Source organism: Leptopilina heterotoma, unplaced genomic scaffold (assembly GCF_015476425.1).
Source record: "Leptopilina heterotoma isolate Lh14 unplaced genomic scaffold, ASM1547642v1 Lhet_123, whole genome shotgun sequence".
In the NCBI taxonomy this organism is placed as follows: domain Eukaryota; kingdom Metazoa; phylum Arthropoda; class Insecta; order Hymenoptera; family Figitidae; genus Leptopilina; species Leptopilina heterotoma.
This window is the reverse complement of record NW_025110842.1, coordinates 4,478,644-4,497,550: the sequence shown is the minus strand read 5'-3', so window position 1 is coordinate 4,497,550 and position 18,907 is coordinate 4,478,644. Positions and strand designations below refer to the sequence as shown.

At 22.5% G+C, this 18,907-nt stretch overlaps 1 protein-coding gene across 3 annotated transcripts in view; it reads left to right on the top strand.

Annotated features, from left to right (window-relative positions):
• The first annotated feature begins 1,241 nt into the window (after window positions 1-1,241).
• Window positions 1,242-18,907, top strand: part of LOC122512689 (telomerase-binding protein EST1A-like) — a 143,594-nt gene continuing 125,928 nt past the window's right edge. For 2 of the 3 annotated variants that reach the window (XM_043628681.1, XM_043628680.1), the window contains exons 1-10: window positions 1,242-1,470; window positions 2,199-2,715; window positions 4,995-5,274; window positions 5,803-6,087; window positions 11,612-11,850; window positions 11,971-12,135; window positions 12,348-12,453; window positions 15,471-15,628; window positions 15,868-16,068; window positions 16,193-16,507. In XM_043628681.1, coding sequence (XP_043484616.1) covers window positions 1,422-1,470; window positions 2,199-2,715; window positions 4,995-5,274; window positions 5,803-6,087; window positions 11,612-11,850; window positions 11,971-12,135; window positions 12,348-12,453; window positions 15,471-15,628; window positions 15,868-16,068; window positions 16,193-16,507 — 2,315 coding nt within the window. In that variant the 5' untranslated portion in view covers window positions 1,242-1,421. The remainder of the gene's footprint in view (window positions 1,471-2,198; window positions 2,716-4,994; window positions 5,275-5,802; window positions 6,088-11,611; window positions 11,851-11,970; window positions 12,136-12,347; window positions 12,454-15,470; window positions 15,629-15,867; window positions 16,069-16,192; window positions 16,508-18,907) is intronic. The other variant, XM_043628679.1, reaches the window with a different exon arrangement.

Below are 18,907 nucleotides of genomic sequence, written 5' to 3'. Positions count from 1 at the left end.
ATTCCTGCAGAAGAATTTTATTATTTATAATAATTATTATTCAATTTTTGGTATGAATTTTACTGGTTTCTTTTTTAAATAATTGAATTTCTATGAATAAATTTGTTAAAATAATTGAATTTCTGTGAATAATTTTTTTTGTTTTTTTTTTTAAATAATTTAATTATTGCGAAGAATTTTAATAAATTTTGAAAATAATTAAATTTCTCTGAATAATTTTATTATTTTTTAAAAATAATTGAATTCCTTCGAAGAATTTCATTATTTTTAAAAAATAATTGAAATTCTGCAATGAATTTTATTACTTATATGAAAATAATTGAATTATAATGAATGCGAAGAATTTTATAAAAAAAAGTTCCAAACAATTGATTTTTATCTAAAAAATTTATGCAAATTCTACTATTTTTAATAATTGAATTCCTGTGAAATTTTATTATTTTAGAAAATAATTGAATTTTCGTTAATAACTTTGTCAAAATTGTTTTCAAAATATAATTGAATTCTTTTGTGAAATTTTATTAAAATAATAGATATACAAATTATTGAATTAAGAATCAATTTTGAAAATAATTGAAATTTTGCAATCAATTTTATTAAAATTTTTGAAAATAATTTAATTTTATTACTTTTGTCTGAAAATAATTGAATTTTACAAAGAATTTCATTTAAACTCCTGAAAATAATTGAATTTCGGCGAAGAATTTTGCTACTTATTTGTAAAAAGAAATTGAAATGTTGACAAGAATTTAAAAAATAAATTTTTTGATAATAATTGAATTTTTGTAATGAATATTGTTATTTATGAAAATAATTGAATTTGACAATGAATTTTATAAAAATCCCTGTAAATAATTGAATTTCGGCGAAGAAATTTGAGAGAATTTAAAAGTCCGTCAAACCTAACCTCAAAATCTGCGCAAAATTCGGAATGTGAACAAAAGTACTCGACGTACTCGACTAGAAGCAATAGAACAAACCTTTTCCACAATTCACTTGAATATCCGAATTTTTCCTGAGAATTCTAAGCAAATAAACTATTTTCCACTCTTATACTTTTTCACAACCGTTTCTTTTCTCTATTTCCGAAGAGAGTTCCGAGTTTTCCGAATAAACGCGGTCTTTTCCCCAAGACACAAGCGCCACTACTGAACTACCAACCAAAGTCACCAGATCGATAACTAGCTTTCATCCGTCGGTAAAGTAGATTCCCCAAATTATCCACAGTCAACAAGTAATAATTCTAAAAAAACCAGATTAGAAACGTGCCTTGACTTAGAATTTTTTTTTTTTGAAAAAATCATTAAAATTTTTCAAATTACAACCACTTTATTTGCATTGTGTCAATTCAATTGAAACAGTTACAGGAATATTCTGAAATTCAATAATAATGAAATCATAAAAGGTTTTTGTTTCACAATATGGCGAACTACGACAAAGGACGCAGGAAGTGGGGAGATATTTCACAAGGTACTTTTAATATATTATTATTTTCCCCAAATTTGTTAAATTTCTCAATTGAAAAATTTTCTTTTAAAGAAAAGGTATTTTTAAAATTATTCCTTTAATTGCCAGCTGGTAATTTTATTTGAAAGATATTTCATTCTTAATTTTGTAAATTTTAACCTCTCCGTAAACAAAGCTAACCTCAAAAATAAAGTTTGCATTGTTGAAAAATTTGATTTTTTTTTGTTAATTAGAAATAGGATTTGTAGCGATAATTGTTAATTTTTGCCAGTGAATATTTTTTTCGATTATTAACAATTTTTTTCTCCTTTGATTCTTTTTTTTTGTTCTTTTTTTCCAAATTACTTTTCGAAGTGATCGAATTTTTTTTTTTTTGCGGAAAAAAGAAAATTTGTCAGTGCAAATTCTTCTACTGTCAATATTTTTTCGAGAAATATTCTTTTCTTTTTTGAAGGAAAAATTCTTTTGTCGGTTCAATTCGATTTTCAATTCTATTTTCGGTTTTTAAATATTCCGGTTTTTTTTTTAATGTCAGAATTTTTGCATTTTCGTTTTGTAAACAATTGTGTTTTTTTCTCCGAAATAAAAAAGGAAACATAATATTTTCTTGTTTTATTTCTGAATGGAAGTGATAATTTTTCCAGTAAAACGTATAAATATTTCGAAATAAGAAAAAAAAGTGTAAAAATAAATTAATTAAAATTTTTTTTTTTTGGGGGGGAAATTTTTAGAGAGTGAAAATTATAAATACGACGATAGATTATCGGGGGGAATGAGAGGAGGCGGTGGAAATCGTGCACCACCTCAGGCACTTTATCGTCCTGGGAGTGGACCATTGCGAAAATCGGGACGAGGCGATGAATTTGAGAATGATAATAATTTTCATCATCACGATAGAATAAAACCATCACCACCACCACAGCAACAACAGCAACAACAACAGCCACCACCTGCATCAATTGCCTATCGTTTGAGAAATTGTCAATTTCCAAATTCGTCGAGTGGTCAGGAGAAAATATTACCATCGTCTTGTGATATTGATGATGTTTCGTCGAAATTTAATGATTTACATGTCAACTATAAAAATAGTAGTAATCATCATCATAATCAAGGATCGTCGAAATTAAATCATCATCAACATCATATTATGTCAATTGATCCAAGGAAAAAGAATAAAAAACCCGAGCAACAATTGTATGTACCAAAAAAAGTGAAGGAGGCTCTCGCTGAACGTGACGTAATTAACAGGTAAACAATGAAATTTCTTTCTCAATGAAGTAATAAATAAATAACAATTCTTTCAATTGTTGTTTTAAAACTAAATTCTTCAATTTTTTCAATTGCAAATTAAATCATTTTTTATTATATTGTATTTTAAATAATTTTAAAAAGTTTAATTAAATTATTTCCAGGAATTTTCAAAAAATTGCACTGACAATAATATGAATTACTTCCAAGAAATTTATTAGAATTAATTTAAAAATAATTGAAAATTGGTTCAATTGTTTTTTTCAAAATAAATTCTTTAGCTTTTTTAAATTTTTGTTAATTGTATTATAAATAATTTTAAAAAGTTTAAATAATTATAGTTTTAATCAAAGTTTTAAATTTATTTTCAATTAAATAATTAAATTTTTTCAATGAATTTAAAAAAAAAATTTCAATGAACATAATTGCATTCTTGCAAAGAATTTTATCAAAAAATTTAAAAATAGTTGAATTCCATCTAACAATTTTATTATTTATGAAAATATTTAAATTCTTGCAAAGAATTTTATTAAAATTTTTAAAAACCTTAATTAAATTCTTTTGACGAATTCATTTAAATTTTTTTTAAATAATCGAGTTTCTTTAATAATTTTAATTGAAAATTTTGAAAGTAATATTGAATTTTATGAACAATTTTTTTCAAGTTTTTAAAAATAACCGTGTTTCTTAATAATTTTAATTAAACATTTAATTATTGAATTTTTTAAAAAATTTTAGTAAATAATTAAATTTTTCTCAAAAATTTATTAAAATTTATTTAGTAAATAATTGAATTCTTCTCAGAAAATTTATTAAAATTAATTTGAAAATAATTAAATTTCTGCGAATGAATTTCTTTATTTTTTTTTGAAAATAATTTAATTGCCTTACGTTTTCATTTGAAACTTTGAAGAAAGAATTCAATTCTTCCGAAGAATTTCATTATTTTTGAAAATAATTGAATTTATGAGAAGAATTTTATTATTAATAAAAATTATTATTGAATTCCTGAGACGAATTTTTTTATTTATAAAAAATAATTTAATTCTAAGTCAAATTTTTTTGAAACTGATAAATAATTCTATTCTTGCGAAAAATTTTAATATTTATGAAAATCATTGAATTTTTTAGAAAAAATTTTATATTTATTACAAATAATTGAATTCTTGCGAAGAATATTAAAACAATTTTTAAAAATAATTAAATTCTTCCAAAAAATTTGATTAAAATTGCATTATTAATAATTGAATTCTTACGTCACACTTTATTGTAACTTCGAAAAAGAATTCAATTCTTGCGAAGAATTTTATTATTTTTGAAAATAATTGAATTTATGAGAAGAATTTTATTATTTATAATAATTAATGAATTCTGATGAAGAATTTTAATTAAATTTTAAAAAATCATTGAATCGAGGAATTTAATTAAAATTTAATTGAAAATATTTGAATTCCTGTGATGAATTTTTTTATTTATTAAAAATAATTAAATATTTTAGTCAATTTTTATTGAAATTTAGAAAAATAATTCAATTGAATTCTCTTTTTCTGAACGAATATTTTAAGTAATTATTTTTAATTGTTTTTTAACAAACAAATTCTTTAAATAATTTTTTAAAATTGTATTTTAAATAATATAAAAGAAAACCTTTTAAATAATTAAATTCTTACGAGGAATTTTTACTTTAAAATTACACTGAAAATAATAAATTCTATCGAAGAATTTTATTAAAATTAATTAAAATTAATTTCAAAATAATGCAATTCATGCAGAAGATTTTTTTTTATTCATTAAAAGCAATTGAATTTTTAACATAAGTTTTATTGGAACTTTCAAAAATAATTTAAATCTTCAAGAAGAATTTTATTTTTATTATTATTATTATTATTATTATTATTATTATTATTATTATTATTATTATTATTATTATTATTATTATTATTATTATTATTATTGAATTTTAATTAAATTTTTGAAAATAATTGAATCGAGGAATTTAAAAATATTTTTAATGAAATAATTTTTTATAATTGAAAAATATTTGTTTTTAATAGTAAATTTCTTTTTATAGGGAAGAATTATTTTTTAAATGAAAAAAATTGTTTTCTTTCATTCAAGTAATTGAATCTTGCTGGAAAAAAAATGGTTTATTAAAAATATTTGTTTTTAATGGTATAGATTTTTTGATGGAAAAAAATTGATTTTTTCCCTTCAAGTAATTGAATTCTTGCTGATAAAAAAAATTGTTTTTTGTAATCGACGAATATTTATTTTTGCAGATCGCCGGTTCATCATAATTGGGACAAGGATCGTGAACGCGAAGATCATAGGGATTGGGACATTCGATCAAATCGCAGTCAACACAGTGACAATTATCGTAATAGACAAATTGGTATGAATCAAACTGACAGTATTCGCAGAAATGACGATCACAGTAAAAGATATTCGGGCAATCGTCGCAATCGAAATCCAGGTGAGAATGAAGATCGTTGGCGATCGGATTCGCCATCCGGCAAGAATTACGGTAATCGTCGTGATAATTCACGTGAAGTTCGACAGGTAATTAATCTTTTTCTTTATATTTTTTCACAAAATCAAAAGAAAAAATCAACTTTAGAAAATTTTTTACTTTCTTTTTGTAAGTTACGACGAGAAATATTTATTTTCTTCCTAAAGAAGAAGAAAAATATTTATTTCTTTCTGAAGAAGAAGAAAGAAAATATTTCTTCCCTAAGAAGAAAAATATTTATTTGTTTCTAAAGAAGAAAGAAATAAAAAAATAATTTATTTCTTCTTTAGAAAGAAATAAATATTTTTCTTCTTGCGAAATAAAAAAAGAATTTCTTTCTTCTTTAGAAAGAAATAAATATTTTTCTTCTTGCGGAAGAAATATTCTCTTGCTTCTTCAGCCAGAAATCAATATTTCCCTTCTTCTTTAGAAAAAAATAAATATTTTTCGTCATAATTTACAAAAAAAGGGAAAAATTTACTAAAGTTGGTTAATATTTATTTTAATTTAAAGCGCAAAAGAAAGAAAAAAAAATATTGAAGACTAATTTTTGCCTTTTGTGGAATTTTTCTCGACAGGGTTCGGAACCATTGTACATACCATCGAATAATAAATACGATTCAAATCGAATTCGCGACACGAGGAGCGTCGAGCCTGGTTATCCTGACAAATTTCAGGGCAAACCACCGTCGGGTCGACATGGAATGAAGGAATTTACAATTCCAAAGAACACAAAATTAGAATCACTACCACCGCGTTTTAGAAAGAAATATCTCGCTGAAAATGGCGTTTTACCGCCGTCGTCAAATAATATTGGCATCACATCCGAAGAGGCTTGGGACGGAAGCACTGTCACATTTCAGGTAATAGAAAAAAAAGAATTTTCTTTCTTAGTAATACATTTTCTTCTTAAATAATCAATTTAGTTATTTATTTATTTATTGAAATTTAATCCAACATTCATTTTTTTTCTTAGTAACCAACTAGCGCGTGTAGTTTTTAATTTTAATGTCGCATTCGACAATTAGTTCTATTTATCAAAAAGTGTTTTTAAGATTGAAATTCAAAAAGATAATTGAATCTTTGCAAAGAATTTAAAAACAAAAAATTTTGTTTTATAAAATTAAAAAAAAATTTTATTAGAATAAAATAAAAAAATTAAATTAAAGTTTATAGTAAAATTTTCTGTTTTTTTAACAAACTTTTTTTATCTATTTAAATTAAATTTTTCGAAAGTTTTCAATTATTAAAAGGAAATGTTGATAAAATTCTTTATAGAAACAAAAGTTTCAATTTTAAAAAATTCTAATTAAATTTTAATTAAATTCTTCGCTAGCATTGAATTATTTAAAAAATTTTAATAAAATTCTTCGAAAACAGTTCAATTTTAAGTTTAGATTTCTGTAGGAATCGTGATGTTGTATTTTAAGAAATTCGGTTTTTCAAATTTTTGATAATTTTAAATTTTTTACCAAATGGTCAAGACTATGAAATAAGTAAAGAGTTTTTAAAGAGTTAAAAAATCATAAAGCTAAATGCCATTAAAGAGAAGAAAAAATGTTGAATTTTAAGAAATTCGGATTTTTGAATTTTTGATAATTTTCTATAATTTTGGATTTTTTACCAAAGTGTCGAGACTATCAAATAATTAAAGTATTTTCCAAAAGCACAAAAATAGTGAAGCCAAATGCCACAAAAGAGAGAAGAAAATGTTGAATTTTAAGAAATTCGGATTTTTGAATTTTTGATAATTTTCTATAATTTTTTATTTTTTGTTAAAGAGTCGAGACTATCAAATAATTAAAGTATTTTCTAAAAGCACAAAAATAGTGAAGCCAAATGCCATAAAAAAGTGGAGAAAATGTTGAATTTTAAGAAATTCGGATTTTTGAATTTTTGATAATTTTCTATAATTTTTTATTTTTTGCCAAAGAGTCAAGACTATCAAATAATTTAAGTATTTTCCAAAAGCACAAAAATATTGAAGCCAAATGCCATAAAAGAGAGGAGAAAATGTTGAATTTTAAGAAATTCGGATTTTTGAATTTTTGATAATTTTCTATAATTTTTTATTTTTTGACAAAGAGTCGAGACTATTAAGTAAGTAAAGTATTTTCCAAAAGCACAAAAATAGTGAAGCCAAATGCCATAAAAAAGTGGAGAAAATGTTGAATTTTAAGAAATTCGGATTTTTGAATTTTTGATAATTTTCTATAATTTTTTATTTTTTACCAAAGAGTCGAGACTATCAAATAATTAAAGTATTTTCCAAAAGCACAAAAATAGTGAAGCCAAATGCCATAAAAGAGAGGAGAAAATGTTGAATTTTAAGAAATTCGGATTTTTGAATTTTCTATACTTTTTTATTTTTTGCCAAGGAGTCGAGACTATCAAATAATTAAAGTATTTTCCAAAAGTACAAAAATAGTGAAGCCAAATGCCACAAAAGAGAGAAGAAAATGTTGAATTTTAAGAAATTCGGATTTTTGAATTTTTGATAATTTTCTATAATTTTTTATTTTTTGTTAAAGAGTCGAGACTATCAAATAATTAAAGTATTTTCCAAAAGCACAAAAATAGTGAAGCCAAATGCCATAAAAAAGTGGAGAAAATGTTGAATTTTAAGAAATTCGGATTTTTGAATTTTTTATAATTTTCTATAATTTTTTATTTTTTACCAAAGAGTCGAGACTATCAAATAATTAAAGTATTTTCCAAAAGTACAAAAATAGTGAAGCCAAATGCCACAAAAGAGAGAAGAAAATGTTGAATTTTAAGAAATTCGGATTTTTGAATTTTTGATAATTTTCTATAATTTTTTATTTTTTGTTAAAGAGTCGAGACTATCAAATAATTAAAGTATTTTCCAAAAGCACAAAAATAGTGAAGCCAAATGACACAAAAGAGAGAAGAAAATGTTGAATTTTAAGAAATTCGGATTTTTGAATTTTTGATAATTTTCTATAATTTTTTATTTTTTGTTAAAGAGTCGAGACTATCAAATAATTAAAGTATTTTCCAAAAGCACAAGAATAGTGAAGCCAAATGCCATAAGAAAGTGGAGAAAATGTTGAATTTAAAGAAATTCGGATTTTTGAATTTTTGATAATTTTCTATAATTTTTTATTTTTTACCAAAGAGTCGAGACTATCAAATAATTAAAGTATTTTCCAAAAGCACAAAAATAGTGAAGCCAAATGCCATAAAAAAGTGAAGAAAATGTTGAATTTTAAGAAATTCGGATTTTTGAATTTTTGATAATTTTCTATAATTTTTTATTTTTTACCAAAGAGTCGAGACTATCAAATAATTAAAGTATTTTCCAAAAGCACAAAAATAGTGAAGCCAAATGCCATAAAAAAGTGGAGAAAATGTTGAATTTTAAGAAATTCGGATTTTTGAATTTTTGATAATTTTCTATAATTTTTTATTTTTTGCCAAGGAGTCGAGACTATCAAATAATTAAAGTATTTTCCAAAAGTACAAAAATAGTGAAGCCAAATGCCACAAAAGAGAGAAGAAAATGTTGAATTTTAAGAAATTCGGATTTTTGAATTTTTGATAATTTTCTATAATTTTTTATTTTTTGTTAAAGAGTCGAGACTATCAAATAATTAAAGTATTTTCCAAAAGCACAAGAATAGTGAAGCCAAATGCCATAAGAAAGTGGAGAAAATGTTGAATTTAAAGAAATTCGGATTTTTGAATTTTTGATAATTTTCTATAATTTTTTATTTTTTGCCAAAGAGTCGAGACTATCAAATAATTAAAGTATTTTCCAAAAGCACAAAAATAGTGAAGCCAAATGCCATAAAAGAGAGGAGAAAATGTTGAATTTTAAGAAATTCGGATTTTTGAATTTTTGATAATTTTCTATAATTTTTTATTTTTTGCCAAGGAGTCGAGACAATCAAATAATTAAAGTATTTTCCAAAAGCACAAAAATAGTGAAGCCAAATGCCATAAAAAAGTGGAGAAAATGTTGAATTTTAAGAAATTCGGATTTTCGAATTTTTGATAATTTTCTATAATTTTTTATTTTTTACCAAAGAGTCGAGACTATCAAATAATTAAAGTATTTTCCAAAAGCACAAAAATAGTGAAGCCAAATGCCATAAAAGAGAGGAGAAAATGTTGAATTTTAAGAAATTCGGATTTTTGAATTTTTGATAATTTTCTATAATTTTTTATTTTTTACCAAGGAGTCGAGACTATCAAATAATCAAAGTATTTTCCAAAAGCACAAAAATAGTGAAGCCAAATGCCATAAAAGAGAGGAGAAAATGTTGAATTTTAAAATATTCGGATTTTTGAATTTTTGATAATTTTCTATAATTTTTTATTTTTTGCCAAAGAGTCGAGACTATTAAGTAAGTAAAGTGTTTTCCAGAAGCACAAAAATAGTAAAGCCAAATGCCATAAAAAAGTGGAGAAAATGTTGAATTTTAAGAAATTCGGATTTTTGAATTTTTGATAATTTTCTATAATTTTTTATTTTTTACCAAAGAGTCGAGACTATCAAATAATTAAAGTATTTTCCAAAAGCACAAAAATAGTGAAGCCAAATGCCATAAAAGAGAGGAGAAAATGTTGAATTTTAAGAAATTCGGATTTTTGAATTTTCGATAATTTTCTATAATTTTTTATTTTTTACCAAAGAGTCGAGACTATCAAATAATTAAAGTATTTTCCAAAAGCACAAAAATAGTGAAGCCAAATGCCATAAAAAAGTGAAGAAAATGTTGAATTTTAAGAAATTCGGATTTTTGAATTTTTGATAATTTTCTATAATTTTTTATTTTTTGCCAAAGAGTCGAGACTATTAAGTAAGTAAAGTGTTTTCCAGAAGCACAAAAATAGTGAAGCCAAATGCCATAAAAGAGAGGAGAAAATGTTGAATTTTAAGAAATTCGGATTTTTGAATTTTTTATAATTTTCTATAATTTTTTATTTTTTGCCAAAGAGTCGAGACTATTAAGTAAGTAAAGTGTTTTCCAGAAGCACAAAAATAGTAAAGCCAAATGCCATAAAAAAGTGGAGAAAATGTTGAATTTTAAGAAATTCGGATTTTTGAATTTTTGATAATTTTTTATTTTTTGCCAAGGGTTCGAGACTATCAAATAATTAAAGTATTTTCCAAAAGCACAAAAATAGTGAAGCCAAATGCCATAAAAAAGTGGAGAAAATGTTGAATTTTAAGAAATTCGGATTTTTGAATTTTTGATAATTTTCTATAATTTTTTATTTTTTGCCAAGGAGTCGAGACTATCAAATAATTAAAGTATTTTCCAAAAGCACAAAAATAGTGAAGCCAAATGCCATAAAAGAGAGGAGAAAATGTTGAATTTTAAGAAATTCGGATTTTTGAATTTTTGATAATTTTCTATAATTTTTTATTTTTTGCCAAGGAGTCGAGACAATCAAATAATTAAAGTATTTTCCAAAAGCACAAAAATAGTGAAGCCAAATGCCATAAAAAAGTGGAGAAAATGTTGAATTTTAAGAAATTCGGATTTTTGAATTTTTGATAATTTTCTATAATTTTTTATTTTTTACCAAGGAGTCGAGACTATCAAATAATTAAAGTATTTTCCAAAAGCACAAAAATAGTGAAGCCAAATGCCATAAAAGAGAGGAGAAAATGTTGAATTTTAAGAAATTCGGATTTTTGAATTTTTTATAATTTTCTATAATTTTTTATTTTTTGCCAAAGAGTCGAGACTATTAAGTAAGTAAAGTGTTTTCCAGAAGCACAAAAATAGTAAAGCCAAATGCCATAAAAAAGTGGAGAAAATGTTGAATTTTAAGAAATTCGGATTTTTGAATTTTTGATAATTTTCTATAATTTTTTATTTTTTACCAAAGAGTCGAGACTATCAAATAATTAAAGTATTTTCCAAAAGCACAAAAATAGTGAAGCCAATAGCCATAAAAAAGTGGAGAAAATGTTGAATTTTAAGAAATTTGGATTTTTGTTAATTTTCTATAATTTTTTATTTTTTGCTAAAGAGTCGGGACTATCAAATAATTAAAGTATTTTCCAAAAGCACAAAAATAGTGAAGCCAAATGCCATAAAAGAGAAGAAAAAATGTTGAATTTTAAGAAATTCGGTTTTTCGAATTTTTGAATATTTTTGATAGTTTTTCATTTTTTACCAAAGGGTGAAGACTTTTAAATAAGTAAAGTATTTTTCAAAAGCACAAAAATATTGTAGCTAAATGCCATAAAAAAGAAGAAAAACTGTTGAATTTTAAGAAATTCGGTTTTTCGAATTTTTGATAAATAATTAAATAAATACTTTAATAATTAATTAAGTAATTTATATATATTTAGTTTGGAATTTTTTTTTTTTTTTGATAAAGTGTGCAAATTTTGCAATTTTGCAGGGATCGTCGCGTTATCCGCCGGCCATTCAGCATTCTCACACAATGCAAAATTTACCACCGTCTGGACCACTACCACCTCAGGCAAATTGGTCAAATACGGTACCTGTTCGCAGTCGAGGACGAGGAAGACACAGAAATGACGAGTTAGAAAATTTAGCGTCTTTCCGACCTGTTACACCGGATCAGTATTCTGCGCAAAGTTCACGATCGCATACGCCAAGTCAGGATTACGGGAATCGGTAAGTTTTACAGAAAAAAAAAGATAATTGATCTTACTTTGCTGGTGTTTACTATTTTAATTGAATTTAATATTAAAATAAAATTTATAATATTTAATAATGATTTTGTTTTTTTTAAAGATATTACGATCGGCGGGGAAGTAACAGTACAATGTACACAAGTATCGAGAGTTTAAATCGAATGGATAGCATGTTAATGCCACCGCCACGCGCACCATCGCCGGCAACTTCTATTCCCTATAGAAACACGTGTCCATCACCTGACAATCAGTGGTCTTATAAAAAGTAACTTTCTTTCTCATCTCTTTTTCACTTCTATTTATTTTCTTTTTCAAAATTTCTCCAGTTAATTTAAGTATTAATCTTTCAAAATTATATTCAATTTTCATCCATTCAACTAGTGATGAATTTAATTTTTAAATTAATTAGATTGTTATTATTATTATTTATTAATTTGAAATTTACCTAATTTAATGTTTATTAAATGATTTTTTTAGTCAAAGAGCGAATACGCAAGAAAAGCCGAAACCACAACCGATCTCGAATGTTACTTCGCCGAAAAGTGAAACTTTCGATTCATTGCCCGAAAAAATTGATACTTTGGTGAGTAAAGTTACTTTCTTCAAAGTTTCATTTTCCCTTTTTCGAAATATTTGTTCTTTTTTTTTTGTTGTTATTTTTAACAATATTAAAATTCTTTCCGGAAATTCAATTATTTTCAAAAATTAAAAAAAATTCTTGTCAACATTTTAATTATCTTTATAAATAGTAAAATTCTTCGCCAAAATTCAATTAGTTTCATAAATAATAATATTCATCAGAAGAATTCAATTATTTCGACAAAATTAAATTACTTTCAGGAATTTTAATAGAATTCATTGCAAAATTTAATTATTTTCAAAAACTTTTCTTAATTCAATGATTTTCAATATTCTACTATTTTAATCAAATTTCCCAAATGAATTCAATTATTTAAAAATAATTTTGACAAAGTTCTACACGAATATTCAATTACTTTCTAAAATAATGGAAATTTCAATTATTAATTCAATTATTAAAAATAGAATCAATTGCTTGAAACTTTTTTTTATAAAATTCTTTCCAATAATTCAATTATTTTTATAAATATAATAAAACTCATTGCAGACTTTCAATTATTTTTAATACAATCTTAATCGAATTTCTCGATAACTGTTATTATCCTTAAAAATTTTATTAAAATTTGAATTTTGTTCCAGATTTTCAGAAAAATTCTTATTTAATTTTCTAGAATTTTTATTTAAAATTATACTCAAAACTTTAAAAATGTCTTAAATTATTTAAATATAATTCAATTATTTTTTATAAATAACACATTTTTTTATGGAATTCAATTATTTTCAATACAATTTTTATAAAATTTTTCAAATAAATTTAATTATTTAAAAAAAAAATTTATTAATATTTAATAATATTTTTTAATAAGAAATCAATTACTTTGAATACAATTTTAACTGATTTTCTAGAAAGATTTTTCAATTTATTCGCAGAAATTCAATTATTTGCAGAAATTAATAAAATTATTCACAGGAATTCAATTATTTTCAAAAAAAGCAGTAAAATTAAAATCCTTCTCAGAAATTCAATTATTTTCCAAAAAGAATAAATCTTCGCAGAAATTCAATTATTTTTAAAAATTAATAAAAACTCTTCACAGGAATACAATTATTTTCTTAGCAGGAATTCAATTATTTAAGAAATTTTCATAAAATTCTTCACAGGAATTAAATTATTTACCAAAAGTAATTGAATTTTTTATAGGAATTGATTTATTTTCAAAAAATAAATTCTTCGCTATAATTCAATCATCTTCATAAATAATAAAATTCATCGCAGAATTTCAACTATATTTAATAAAATTTTTATCGAATTCCTCGAAAAATGTCATTAAAAATAAATTTTTAATCTTAAAAATGTTATTAAAAGTCTCCAAAAGAATTCAATTATTTAAAAATTTGTTTATAAAATTATGTATAAGAATTAAATTTTAAGAAACTTTCAATTCTTTAATAAATTATGTGTTTTTGTATTTAAGTAATTGAATTCTCGTAGAATTTTCTAATAAAAATTGATTTAAAAATTAATTTCTGTTAAAGTTTTAGATAATAATTTAATTTTAGAGAAGTTACTAATAGAATTGCAATTTTTAGAAATAATTTAATTTTGTAAAGGTTTCAAATTAAAATCTTTGAAAATTTGAATTTTTCTCCCTTTCATTAAAAATTTTGTGCAACTAATTTTTTTCAAAAAGCTTAATCGAAATTTTTAAAAATTATTTCAAGTTTTTATTTTCTAATTATTTAATTCATGAATTTCCTAATAATTGAAATTTCACGTAAAATTGAATTCTAAACAAATGGATTTAAAAATTCTTAAAAGAAGAATTTTTTCAAAAATTATTAAAAATAATTGATTTAAATAAGAATTTTAGTTCTTCTTCTGAAAAGTTTTATTTTTTGAAAAAAATTGAATTCTGGGAAGAATTTAATTAAAATTTCTTAAATAATTGAATTGCTTCGAAGAATTTTATTTTTTAAGAAAATAATTGAATTGTTTCGAAGATTTTTTACAAACTTGACAGTAAAATTGTAATTCCTATAAGGAATGTTATGTTTTACGAAAATAATTGTATTCTACAGTCAATTTTATTATAATTTTTCAAATTTATAAAGCATTTTATCTCAAAATTTTTGAAATAATTGAATTTTCGAGAAAAATTTTATTATTTATGAAAATAATTGATTTCTTACGAAGAATTTTATTCAAATTTTTTTCAAATAATTGAATTCCCATAAAAAAATGTATTATTTGTGAAAATAATTGAATTCTTAAGAAGAATTGTATTGAAAATAATTGAAGTGAATAGGGAAATTTTTATTAAAATTGCAATATTATTAACTTAATCTGGTAAAGAATTGTGTCAAAATTTTTTTAAATAATAGAATTTTTAAAAGAATTTTATTTAAATTTTTCGAAATATTTGAATTTCTCAGAACTATTTTTTTCTATTCTTTGAATATATTTGAATTCTTTCGATAAACTTCATTATTAAAAATTTTAAATAATTGAATTGGTGCGAAGAAATTTATAAAAAATTGGAAAGAATTTTAGTTAAAAATTGAAGAATGTTTTATAATAATAATATTCTTATAAGTTGTTGAATTTCAAAAAGATATGAATTTGAATGTTTTAAAAAAATTTTAATTTCTACGGAAAAATAATAATTAAACATTTATTTAAAAATAAAGTTGCTGATGTTTTCAAATAGTTTTATACAATTAAAGAAATTTGTAAATAAATGTAATAGAATATTTTTTTGAGTATCTAATAATTTTTTAGATTGAATCGCAGAATATTCTTTTGGGTCAGGGAAAAAGTCGAAAATTTTGTCCGGAAATCAGGGAAAAACAAAATTAATTTTTTGTGGCATCCCTGCAGTTATTATTTTATGCAAATAAAAAAAATTGTATTTTAGGCGTATTTTAATTGAATTTTTGTTTAAATAATTAGAAAAAAAATTCTTGCAATGTGACAATTTTTCTATTTTTTTTTAATTTGACAATTTACATGGTATTTTCTAGGATTGGGGCGAGGAGGTGGAATTGAATGAGCGACTGGAGGCGGAACAATTGAGTCGTAGCTCATCCGTATTGAGTTTACGGGGCAATTCAAATGCAAGTCAATCAACGTCGGGTGGAAGTAAAAAGAGAAAAAAGAACCGAAGAGGTGGTCGCGATAGGTGAATAAATTAGTCTTTTTTATATTTTATTAGAAATAAAATTAAAATTGCATTTAATTAAATTTTGATATAGTGAATTAAATTTTTATTCAGTAAATTAAATTTTTATTAAAAATTTAATTGAAATTGAATTTGTATTTAATTTAATTTTTACTGAATTAATTAACTTCTTAATTAGTTAAATTTTACTTTCCACTATTATTTTCATTGAAATTCTTTTTTCTTTCTTCTTTCAAAAGGAGTGGAACAAGGGACAGATTTCAAGAGACAAGTCGCGAACGTCAAAATAATCAGCAAAATAGAGAAAATGATAATTACAATAATAATCAGAATAATAGTCGGCGATTTGATAATCGTAGACGTAGTGCGATTCAACGTAGCCGAGAATCGAGCAAGGAGAGAAGTCGAGGAAGAAATCATGACGATTTTTACAGAAATAGGTAAAAAAAAAGAAAGAAAAACATTTTTATTCTCTCTTCATGATGATTACAATAAAATTGTATTGCAGTTTTAATTGTAATTTTTTAAATATAATTTTAATTAAATGAAATTGTTTCGTTTTAGAATATCAGATCAGCCGTCGGACGAAAATTGGCGAACGGGAAGACGAGTTTCAATTTGCGATTCAGAGGACGGTCGACGAACGCCTTGTTCATCGTCACATTCAACTGTCGCCAATTCATCGTCCCATCAATCACCATCAAGTTTTAATAATTCTCAACCTGGCGTTCTTGTTTTACCCGATACAAATACTTTTCAACCGAGTACAACACCGCCCCGATTACAGTCACAGCAACAACGCACTCTCTTCGATCCAAACAATCCCAATAAACCAATTATCGTCACTTCCACCGGTGGTAGAACGGCTCCCAAATTCAGGTAATTATTCATTCCTAACAATCAATTTTTTTACGCTTTATAATTGTTTTTACAATTTTTTTTAATTATCAAGAAAAAACAGAGTTCACACACGTCTGGGAATTCAGGGAAAAGTCAGGAATTTTTATTAAAAATACTAGGAAAAAATTTTTTTTTCTTGACCACAATAGATTTTTAAATATTGTTCAATTATTTCAAAATTTTTAACGTAATTTTTTTTTTTTTGATAAATAACAAAATTCTTCACAGAAATTCAATTATTTTTAGGAATTTTAATAAAAATCTTGTGCAAAATTCAATTATTTTTCATAAATAACAATATTCATGACAAGAATTCAATTATTTTCAAAAAGTAATAAAATTCTTTGAAGAAATTCAATTATTTTTGAAAATTTTAACGAATATCTCGTCAAGAATTCAATTATCTTTATAAATAGCATAATTTTTCGCCAAAAAATTCAATTATTTTTAAATATTGAAATAAAATTCTTTGGAAAATTTTAATTAGTTTCAATAATTTTTCGCAATTCAATAATTTTCAATATTTATTTTCATAAAATTTATTTAAAAATTTAATTATTGAAAAAAAATGTTTGATACAATTCTACGAAAACATTCAATTATTTTCATAAATAATAAAATTTCTTTTAGGAATTCAATTATTTTCATCGCAGAATTTTAAATATTTTTAATACAACTTTAAATAAATTCCTCGAAAAATGCAATTATTTTTGAAAATTTTATTAAAACTTGACAAAAGAATTCAATTTTAAAGAAACATTCAATTATTCAATAAAATAATAAAATTCGTTGAAAATTAAAAAATTTTTAAGTAATTCTGCAAAAGAATTAAATTATTTTCATAAATTAATATAAAATTCTTGGCAAGAATTCAATTATTTTATGAAAATTTCTATAAAATTCCTGGCAAGAATTAAATTATTTTAAAAAAATTTCTATAAAATTCTGCAAAAGAATTCAACTATCTTGATAAACAACAAAATTCTTTCCAAAAAAAATCAATTATTTTAAGGAATTTTAATAAAATTCTTTCCAAAAAATCAATTATTTTTAAGGAATTTTAATAAAATTCTTTGGGTCCATTCAAGTTAATTATTTTTAAAAGTTTTAATATAATTCTTGTCAAAATTTCAATTATTTTATGCATAATTTACTAAAATTCTTCGCATGAATTCAATTATTTTCATAAATAATCAAATTTTTCGAAGGAATTCAATTTTTAAAAAAAATTTCGATAAAATTCTTGGCAACATTTCAATTATTTTCATAAATAATCAAATTTTTCGAAGGAATTCAATTATTTAAAAAAATTCCTATAAAATTCTTGGCAAGAATTTAATTATTTTCGTAAATAATCAAATTTTTCAAAGAAATTCAATTATCTTGATAAACAACAAAATTCTTTTTAAAAAATCAATTATTTTAAGTTATTTTAATATAATTATTTGGGGCCATTCAAGTCAATTATTTAAAAAAATTTCTATAAAATTCTTGTCAAGAATTGAATTATTTTAATAAATTTTTTAGTAATTCTGCAAAAGAATTCAATTATTTTTCTAAATTAATATAAAATTCTTGGCAAGAGTTTAATTATTTTCATAAATAATCAAATTTTTCGAAGGAATTCAATTATTAAAATTTTTTTTAATAAAATTCTTGGTAAGAATTTAATTATTTTAAAAAATTTCTATAAAACTCTTGGCAAGAATTCAATTATTTTCATAAATAATTAAATTTTTCGAAGGAATTCAATTATTTAAAAAAATTTTTATAAAATTATTGACAATAATTTAATTATTTTCATAAATAATCAAATTGTCTGAAAGAATTCAATTATTTAAAAAAATTGTATAAAATTCTTGTCAAGAATTAATTATTTTCATAAATAATAAAATCCTGCAAAAGAATTCAATTATCTTGATAAACAACAATATTCTTTCCAAAAAATCAATTATTTTAAGGAATTTTAATAAAATTCTTTTTCAAAATTCAATTATTCTGATAACTAACAAAATTCATTACGAGAATTCAATTCTTTTGAAAAGTAATAAAATACTATGCAAAAATTAAATTATTTTCAAAATTTTTGCAAAATTCTCGTCAAGAATTAAGTTATTTTTATAAATAGATTCCGAAATTCTTCTTAAGAAGTCAATTATTTTCAAAAGTTTTAATATAATTCTTGTGAAAATTTCAATTATTTTATGCATAATTTAATAAAATTCTTCGCATGAATTCAATTATTTTCATAAATTATTAATTAAATTCTCCTCTGGAATTCAATTATTTTTTGAAAATTTTAATAAAATTCTTTAAAAGTTTTCAATTATTTTCAAAAATTGTGATAAAATTCTTTAATTCAATAAATTTCTGTAAAAT